Source organism: Lates calcarifer, linkage group LG17, assembly GCF_001640805.2.
Source record: "Lates calcarifer isolate ASB-BC8 linkage group LG17, TLL_Latcal_v3, whole genome shotgun sequence".
In the NCBI taxonomy this organism is placed as follows: Eukaryota; Metazoa; Chordata; class Actinopteri; family Centropomidae; genus Lates; species Lates calcarifer.
The window spans coordinates 5,067,883-5,078,041 of record NC_066849.1 but is presented as its reverse complement, the minus strand read 5'-3'; the positions used below and the strand labels follow the sequence as shown (position 1 = coordinate 5,078,041).

The 10,159-nt window shown below is 38.3% G+C and overlaps 1 protein-coding gene across 2 annotated transcripts in view; it reads left to right on the top strand.

Annotated features, from left to right (window-relative positions):
* The first annotated feature begins 2,853 nt into the window (after nucleotides 1–2,853).
* Nucleotides 2,854–10,159, top strand: part of oca2 (oculocutaneous albinism II) — a 49,687-nt gene continuing 42,381 nt past the window's right edge. Inside the window, exons 1-7 of one of the 2 annotated variants that reach the window (XM_018669814.2) lie at nucleotides 2,854–3,095; nucleotides 6,399–6,494; nucleotides 7,425–7,622; nucleotides 8,000–8,057; nucleotides 8,654–8,726; nucleotides 9,253–9,410; nucleotides 9,495–9,577. In XM_018669814.2, the coding sequence (XP_018525330.1) occupies nucleotides 2,854–3,095; nucleotides 6,399–6,494; nucleotides 7,425–7,622; nucleotides 8,000–8,057; nucleotides 8,654–8,726; nucleotides 9,253–9,410; nucleotides 9,495–9,577 (908 nt within the window). Of the gene's footprint in view, nucleotides 3,096–6,392; nucleotides 6,495–7,424; nucleotides 7,623–7,999; nucleotides 8,058–8,653; nucleotides 8,727–9,252; nucleotides 9,411–9,494; nucleotides 9,578–10,159 lie in introns of both variants that reach the window. The other variant, XM_051077233.1, reaches the window with a different exon arrangement.

The following is a 10,159-nucleotide window of genomic DNA, read 5'->3' as shown; positions in this document are numbered from 1 at the left end:
TATTTAACTGTTTTGGTGCCGATGCATCAAGAGAATTATAGAATTATACAGAAGATGACTTCAGAATTCAGTATAAAACTTGCACAATGTTATTATATTAATTGCAAATAAAGAATAATATTCCTCTTGAATCATCTTGACAGGGTCACGGTGCCTTTGACAGCATCTCTAACTTTCTGTCATACAATAGGATCAGGTAGAAATCCTGCATTACCTGTGAAATTTTTAGTTAATTTTTGAAACCTTGGAGGTAAACTTGTATTTATTTACTTCAAGAAGACTGTCGTAAAATGTTCCTTTCACTGGTGGATTTAGAACTGGGGTAGGTGTGGTGGTGGTGGAGAGGAGGTGGGAGTTGTAAAAAGGGGAGAGAGTGATTGAATGGGAAAGTTTTCTGTTAAGCTGCTATTAGTAGAGAGCAAATTGTGCCACTCCCCCCTCCCCCACCACCCTCCTCCCCCCTCCTCCAGCCCCTCCAGACCCAGACTGCTCAGGAACATCTCCCTCCTTTGCTGGGGAGCACAGGAGAGGAGAAGAAGAACCACCACTGTGCTCAAATATAACAACGAAAAACAAAGATTGAAACGGCCCCAGCGTCTGTAGCACATACCAGAATTTTTACAGGACTGTCAGCGTGAATTACTTTGCTGTTGGATGTTCATCATTTAACATCACACTTTAACTTTATCACCATCACTACTACAACCATCATCTTCCTCCTTGTCTTCATCATCCTTATCATCATCATCATAATTATCATTTAAAACAACTATTGTCAAGGTAAGTTTGCTCATTTTCATCTCTGTCTCATTTAGCTGCTAAAATAATAATAATAAAAAAAAATAGATTTTTAAGTTTAACACCTAACATTCATCTCAGTTCCTTTACATTCTTTGCGGAGTGGATCTACACCTCTGTAGTGGATTTAGGCATTATGTCCTGTTGTACAGTAACTTTGTAAAAATCCCTTTCATTTCACTGATATGTAAATGGATATCTGAAGAATGGACGAGACTGTTATTTTATCTAATGTTACATGACACTGAAAATCAGAAGACAGAACGCCTGCCACATGTATTCCTCCCGTCTTGCGCGTCGTGGTTGCTGTCATTAACCCTCCTCTAGGTGTGATTTTGTCTTTATCTTGATGCATTTGTTGAGAGACATTTATCTTGATTTTCTAATTGCTGTGAAGGAGGGTGGAAAAACTAAGAAAGCAGTTTGTCTTTGTCGTCACACGCAGCCCACGGGCGGGATGTCATACAAAAAGGATCATTCTTCTCACTGATGAGGCACATCACAATCATTGGACAAGGATGTTATGTGAGGCGTGACAGAACTTAAGACACCAGTCAGCACTCTGTTATCATTTTGAATGCTTAAAAAGACATGTATTACAGAATTAATTGTGTATCACTGAATAAGTTGAAGAATTGTGTTTTTTTCTCTACGAGTGAGAAATAAGTGTAAGTACAAAAGTATATACAATGCACCTAAAAACTTTGAAACTGACATAATCAGTTTAATGTAAAAGGCGTTGCTCAAAGTGATGCATTTTGTTCAGAGGATCAGTTATTTGACCCTGTGCTGCCTCTTGACAGGACTGTAGTCTTACCTCCTTAGAAAGTTATTATTACTGAAAACTTGCAGGTCACACGTGAGTTCCTGTTGCCTTTCATGTGACCAATAATCCCATCGAATTCATACAGGCTTTGTGTTGACAAGGACCACATGTCTGCTGTAGCTGACCTCATCCACTGACCTCATGCTGTGCTTTATGGGTGCTGAGAATTGCTCAGCTGGTATAATGCATGTCAGCTCCCCTCTGTATTGTTTTAGCTCAACAAGTGCTGAATATACTTTACAGAGGATATCAGTTAAAAATCAGCTTTGATTAGATGTTCAGAATATGGCTCATACGGTAATTCACAATAACAGCACACACTATAGTCTGTGGCTCAGCAGAGCTCTTTGTTCCTTTTTGCCCAGGGAAAGGAAAGTTAGTGATGTAAAGGTAAATGACCTCTGCCCATCCCACTGTTTGTGTTAAGGCTGGGATGTAATAGTTAATTACATAATAACAATTTAAGTCGATGTGAAAATATAAAAGCCAACAAATCTGTGGTGTAGGTGAAGCAGGAAAAGGTGTTTTTAATAAGGTAGTTGAGACGACAAGATATGATAACATAATCCACACTTTTTTTTTTTTTAATTTAAATGAACTGAAAGGTCACTGCTGTAACTTTAAAGGTGCTGCAGTTAATATTTCCATATCAGCAGTGGGTCACATGACTACTTGTATGTGAATGGTGTTGTTCATATAAAACACATAGAAATGTATCACCTAGTTCTACAGCTCCTCTTTCAGCTCATTGTTTTGGTTTCAAACCTACATCTTTACTGTTTTGGTTCACGCCCACTGCTCTCATAGTTTTAGCAGCAGGCAGCTGTTTTCTGCAAAAAAATAAAAAATAAAATAACTGATAAACACAGACACATTTAGCAAATACTTAGTGAAAACAGTAGTGTTAAGCAGCTGAAGAGGTATTTCTCTCAGGAGTTTGTGGAGAACAAAGCAGAGATAAAAGCAGAGTAAACACTGGACTTACGTTTTCCCAGTGGACAGAAACATGACTATATATGAATAATGATGTTGCTTTGCATTATATAGAGGTGTAAATAAGCAACTGCCTATGAACATGCCACCCATATCAACTTAAAAGGTGATAACTCTATGTCAGTACTGTGTCCACTGCCCCCAGGTGGCTAAAAACATCAGCTGAAATGTTAATGTTATTTCTGGTATCCACTGCAACAAAACTCTGCTTCCTTGTCCCCTCCAGTCGTCTCACCATGTATTTGGAGAATAAAAGCAACCTGGAGATTGAGATGTCTCAGACGTCTGCCCAAGGCCATCAGGGCAGGAGCAGCCTGAGGTCACCAGAAGCTGTCGCAGGGAACTTCGGGGAGCTCCGTCTGCTGCAGGGCATCTCAGAGAGGAGAGACACCCAGAAGCTCCAGCAGTCTGCAGTTCTGCCCTCGGGACAGTGCGTCATCCATACTGAGGGCTTTGTCCCTGTTCGACAAGAGGATGGGTAAAGCATGTTTTTAGCTGTGGATTCTTATGCTCTTTAGTTTTTATGGCAACAGGACAGTCTTTGTGGGATTGCCTTAGAATAAAGTGCCTATGTTCATGATAATTAAGGAACATGTCACCAAGTACAGCGGTGTGGCTCATTGATGTGACTTTTTATTGTTTTTGGACAATAATTGAGCTCTATGGCACAGAGGAAGAAAGTGTATCGACCTAGTCCTGCAGGTGTGAGGGGTACTGGATAATGTTTGTTTTGATTAGATAAAGGATAGGCCAGAAAAGATGATACCACACTGAGCACAGACTGAAGACTTTGTGTTTGTCTTTAAAGCTACTATCATCAGTATTTTGTGCATGTTGTGTACGTTAGTGGATCAGATGTCTTCTTGTATATGGTGGTGGACCAACAGGTAATTACCACACAACTCTGCAGCTCCATTCAGCACTGTGGAGTGCTTTACTGTCTTTAGACTCACTGTTAATTTCCAGCAGCTTGTTTCTGCTGTGGGGCCAAAAGAATCAGTTGATATGGGTTTAATGTTTGTGTTTGAAGCCCACATAAATGACTAATTGTCTATCACACTACTAAGTTTTGCTCGTGTTCGAGTTTGTGAAGAGATTAGCCCTCCTTGTGTCTTCCAACTGGGTTTCCTGGAGTAAAGACATAACAACAGTTTAAAGAATATGAATCACACGTGCAGTGAAATCACATTACACACGTCGTGTTGGCTTAATCTTCCAGGGGATGTATGAGCATATGTAGAAAACATTGAACATTCACACACAGAGAGACTTAAGTGTGTGTGGCTGTGGGTGTGTATCTCAGTCACTCAGGGGGCTGCTAATCTCAAGCCCGTGGCTGTGACGTTATTGGGATTAAACTGGGGAATTTTTTGCTTCACGAGAGTCAAAGTTGCACATGACAAAGAATGCACTACAGCTGATAATGTGTGTCTTCTGCACCGCCTTGTTAGCTGGTCAGTTGTTGTAAAACATGACACACTCAGATGCATAGAAACTGTGCACACAATAAACAGGTAGATGAGGTTGCAGGGCATGTACATTGCAGCACATAGGACAAGGTATTAATAATTAGATACACAACAGTTACATAAATAAATACATAATGGAAAAATTAAATAAAAAATGACACAAGTGTACGCGAAAAAAACTGAGGAAGAAGGGAGAAAAAAAGAGACGCTGGTTAAATTAATAGACTGGGGAAATGGGCTCATTTGGACCGAGAACATGTTCAAAAAACCTGTTCACTTGCTGCATGTAGTTTCCTGTTTAATAAAAGCTCTGAGGGAGTGCTGCTGTTACAAATTTGAACATGATTGCATCTGACATGTTGACAATATTTTTCCAGCTGAAAAGCTCATACCTCATACCAAAGAAAGAATGCTGCAGTGTGGTGGTTGTCTGTCTGGAACTAAAATATATGATAATGGACCAGTGTGATGGAGCAGCCTGGGCCAAACTTAACTGGCTTCAAGGTTCAGGGTAACTGAACTGATGTATAGATTGGATTCAAAGATTTGCAGCTTTGTTGTTAAACGATTATTTGAAAATAGCAAAACAATGTCAAGGAATTAAAAGCAAAGATAAAAATCCTTATAAGAATTGTCTTTTCATCAAGAGAGAATATATATGAGAGTTGTATGTACAAGACTCTTTAAACCTTAAAGCTGCTATAATCAATATTCTGATAATAACAATAATAATACAATAATAATAATAACAATAATAGCAATAATATGCCAGTGTTGTATTTACTGTTTTCTGCTGCCCCCAAGTGGCCAAAAAATCTGTTATGTGGGTTTAGTCACTTCATTGTTGTATAAAAAGAAAAAGCAAACAACCTCACATACAACCTTAATAAAGGCAGGATAACCAAAAATATTGGTTATAAAAGAAAACATTAGCATTGCATTATGAGCAGATTCAATTTTGAAAGACATAGAATAATGAATAGCATATGAATTAAAATTTAATCAGTAGAAAAAAAATGAATAAGTCCTGAAAAATATTTTCTTTTGGTCAATATTAATCAGACTGTGTTTCCTAAAAAGACCACTGTATAATTCCCTCTAATTTCAGCTTCAGTTTGGGTTCTGTCTGGGCTCAATATCATTTAAAGACTCCTCTGTAAAGTGCAATCTCTCTGCCAAGTCACATCTAGGGGACAGGATCAGACTCATGTCAGGGAGAGAAGAGGGGAGAAAACATTTGTAGACATGCCGTAAATCTCTTTATAGTTGTATAAGAGTATTGAAGAGGATTAATGTGACAGACTTCCCTAATGTAATCTACTCCTTTATCCAACACCCTTGCCACATTCATTGATTCATGGCACCCAACTGTGCAGCGTGTTTGGTAATGTATTCCAGATTTGTAAAATAATAACAACAACAGCAATAGTAAGGCCTTATGAGTTATAGAATCATCACCCGTGTACAAAAGATTAACTGAAAAGTAATAAAGATGTCACAGAAATAACCAACACCAATTTCCTCATTATAACACAATAACTAACCACAATACTTAAAAAACAAACAAACAAACAAACAACAACAAAAAACAAAACAAAACAAACAAAAAACCAATACAAAGCAAACATGCATGCTGCTGTGTTAAGGAAATACACAGAGTGCATTTAAGCACCCAACCCTTTTGACAGGCAGAGGGTAAAAACCCTTCAAGATTATAAGATTAGCCGAGGGGGACCTTTAATTTTCAGAAAGATTTCCAACTGTTTTGGCTCAGTGGGTTGGTATTCCATTACATAACGATCCTCATGACGTCTCTACTGTTGTCAAAGTAATTACTGAGATGACAGTGGGCTTGATGAAATAGTGTAAAAAAACAAACAAAAACATGTATCTTTTAACATCAAAAATTCTCAACAAGAGAAGCTTCTTTAAATGTTGTGTACTGCACATGTGTGAGTGTGTTCATGTATGAGACACCATGGATGTGACTGTTAGCTGAGACCCAGCTGTGATGCTCACGAGGGTGGCAGCTTGCAGGAGCCTCAGGGATACAGTGCAGCAGCAGGGTGACAAAAGACACTTTAATGATCTCCTTAGGTGTCAAGTCACCAGCTGCTCACCCACCTTTCTGTCACATGTATGTTACAAAGGGCCTGGCAAACTACTCTAACCAGTGACAGCTGAGGGCCTCACTATTGGGGTCAGAGTTCATCAAAAGCCTGTTTTACAGTTTTTGAAAAGCAAAGATTTATTCATTTTTCTGTGTATTAAAAGAAAAAACTAATTGTATTCCATTGCATTTTCTATTTCAGGCACAACTTCAGTGTGGTTAATTTCCTCAGAGGAAAAACCAATTCAGCCAACCTTACAGAGAGGTCACCTTTGCTGAGATTCTCTCAGGATGACAGGTGAGTCATTTCTCACACTTTAGATTATAAATCTGATATGGAGCCCCAAAATATCCAATGTCAAATAAATAAGACATTATGGAATAATCATATAAATAAATGTGAATATTTAAGTAATAAATTACAAATAATTTGTGTAATAATTATCATCATGATTTCCTCACTTATTTTTTTTACTTTACCAAAGTTAATTTCAATGTCAATGTCAGTTGTTTATGTTAGAATATCTTTTCTAAAAGTCTGTTTTTATTTCATAATGTTTATTTTCCCATTTTTTCATTATGTGTTGTTGTCACCAGTCACCAAACTCTCAGCTTCCAGGAAATACCATGTCCACAGCCTCAAAGATTAAGCTAACATGTTAAGCTAACACTGGCTACCAAACGTATCAAGTGAGCTTGTGTTAGCTAGAGCAACAACAATGCTTTTACAAAATACTCATATGATAATGTTACATGTATTTGTATAGTCTTGAATACTTTTGGGCTCCATAATCTGGAAGAGTGTATTTGAGCTTCATTAAGGCAGTTTAACAGACAACTGTTTTTCATTCATGTTATTTAGCGTTGTCTGACTGGAATATTACTTTTTTATCTGAAGAAAGGAGATTATGCATTTTGGTTTTAATATTTCACATTAGTCATAAGTCAGAATGACATGTCGGCAGTGTCATTTAATGAAATGGTTCAATTTATAACATCACAGTACAACCCCTCTTACATTGATTCAATTGACAGTGGTGTACAACACATATAATGAAATTGTGATTTATAGGTTTCTTCCCTTTTATAGTCATGTTTTAGCCATTTTTAATTTCAGAGCTTACATCACAGCTGGTGTCCTTAATTCCAGTGCAGTATTTGTTTCTGTCACTGAGACTATAGTGGTCGATGCCGACTTTGGCGATTGACAGTGATTATTCTTTTCCAGTATAACCTACATGACCCTACATGATCCCAGCTTTGTTGGAGGGGAAGAGCCCTGGGATAACAGCTCTCTGGACCTGGAGAGGAGGTATCGACTTGGCAGCGAGGTCACCAGTCTGTCCCTGTCCCGCTCCAGCTCCTCAGAGAAGAACGACCCTTTGGACAACCTCAACCTCAACTTCAGACTCACCAGTAGTATGAGGTGAGTCACTTTGCCAGAAGAAAAAGTGACTGACAGGAATATTTTATACACTGGTGGTTCCCTACCTTTTTTCTTTTTAACCCCTTTATATAACATGTCTACTTGCATTCCCTCTTCTGTGACTTGTGAGTATTTTTTTGCTTCCCAGGGTTTCTTTTTAATATCTTTTAGAGGCTTAAAGAGGAAAAATAAATGTATGTAATGACTATAAGTAATTTAGCAAAAATGTCCAGTGGAGAATCATTTCAGGACACCAGAGATTCATTTTAAGACCACTCAGTTTGCAACTGCATGTTGAAACACCAGTATACAGTGCACTATCACACTTAACACTCACATTTACAATCTAATTATTTGTTAACTTATTTGTTTTTCAGATGCTGCTTCAAAGTCTCCAAAATTGCCACTATCTTCACTATTGTTGTTCTGTGCAGTGTAAGTGGATGGAGCTACCATATTATAGCATTGTATAACATTGTGACAGCACCCTCATATATAATAATTAAGATAATATGGAAAAGGAACAAATAATTTAGATTCACATTTTTATATTTATTTACTTCTTTGCTTCACTTTTTAATTACCATCATAGAAAAGGTTAAACTTTTTGGGAAATATGTTTGTGTGAATTATGTATTTGCTTTTGTCAGAGTGAGATGAGAGGACTGATAGCACTCTGCACACAGATCAGAGTGGTGTCCACCCTCTCATCTCACTCTGAAAGAAAGTGAAATAATGAAGAAGAGAGCGGTAAGTTAGCACTGTCTCTCAGATACACACTGCAAATGCTAATCTCTATTACAAACAGTGTGATTATAGCGCTACATTTAAGTGAAATGACACACAATGGACTTTTACTGTCTGTAGTTTAGCAAGCTAACTTTTCGACATTTTATTTTATTTTATTTTTTTACATCTGTTACATCGTACAGTAGAATACACATATTTGCCCTATCTTCTTTTTTCTCATCATCTTCTGGTAGGAAGTCTTTGGACTGACTGAATAATTGTTGACTGTATTCTGGTTTCAGCTGTTCTTCAGTATGTATCCAGATCGAGACAACCCCTGGAGGATGTTGGCAGTCTCTTCCACAGACAGTTTCTGTATCCTCTCCTACTGCATTATTGTTGATGCACATGGGGATTTCATGTTATGGTATGACATTAGAAACAAAAAAGTGGGCTGCCAAAGGCCCAGCAGGCCTTTAATCTACACAGGAGAGGGGTGGGACATGATGCAGCTGTGTTTTACTTTGAGTATAAGGGGCACAAAGGCAGAGGAAGAACTAATCTGGCAGATTTTTAAAAATGTGTTTAATTCACAAGGGTCCTCATCAGGCTTTAATCAAAGTGAATGCTGCAGGAGAAAATAGCTAAATGGGAGTGGTAGCAATCGTGAAAGGTGAATGAATGGTCCTTATTTCACTGTGTACATAAATCTCTGAGTCATACTCTACATGGGGGGGATCCTATTTTCTTTATTATGGTCTGAAAATGACTGAAGAGGAAACACAGCACAGTTAATGACATTATATATTCTTATGAGGCGTTTAATCAGTTCCAAAATGTCACCTCCAAAAAGTTGCCTCTTCTGCTGTGTGTTTTTCTCTTGACCATCCGCGTCCCACAGCAATGAACCTGACAGATTTTCGGGACAATGCTTTGCTGAAGCTCCAGGTGGGAGGGCCTTTCACAGGAGGGATGATCGACCTCACCAACCAGGACTACATCTTGATCCAGGTGGAGCAGACCGAGCAGCTGGGGCAACGGAGGAGGAGGACTCAACAGGTGAGAGCATCTATGTGTACAGTTTGCTTCTTTGCTGTATCATCAGTGAAAAGCTAACTCATTTATTATGCTGTTTGTGAACAGGTGATTCATAACTGGACCATTCCTCTGCACGGAGAACGAAGTGACCAGATACTGCTGACAAAAACTTTTGAGATGCTCAGCAGGTACTTGGAATACTGTATGACTTATTGATCATAGCAGATCAATTGTAACATGCACATGGGGATTAATGACTTTGAATGATCACCTAAGGGGCTACGAATATTACTGGGAAAGAATGGAGGCAGATGGGGGTGAGGATTATTTAAAGGTCCCTTTTGTAGAAAGTGACATTTCCATGTCATTTTGATTGTAAAGTAGGTCTAGATGCAATATAGCTATTGTGAAAAATTTAAAACACACAGAGAAATGCACACAGACCATATTCACAAACTGTGTGTCTAAATGAGCTGTCAGGACGTCAGTGAGGTTTACATATACACTATACTATACAGTTGCTGTGCTGGGGCCATGGCAAAGAGCGGCCCCAGCACCACATAGCTCACCTGGACACACTATTGTTTTCTCAATAACAACACAACACAAAGACAGAAAAATTACTAAGAAACACAGAGGTTCAGAGACGAACACAAACAACAAATACACACCTGTTCTTACTAGAGCTCCGAGAGAGAACAATGAGTAAAGTAAAATATCAAAACTTGAAATAAAACACTGGCAAAGTGTAAAACATTCTTATTTTTGGT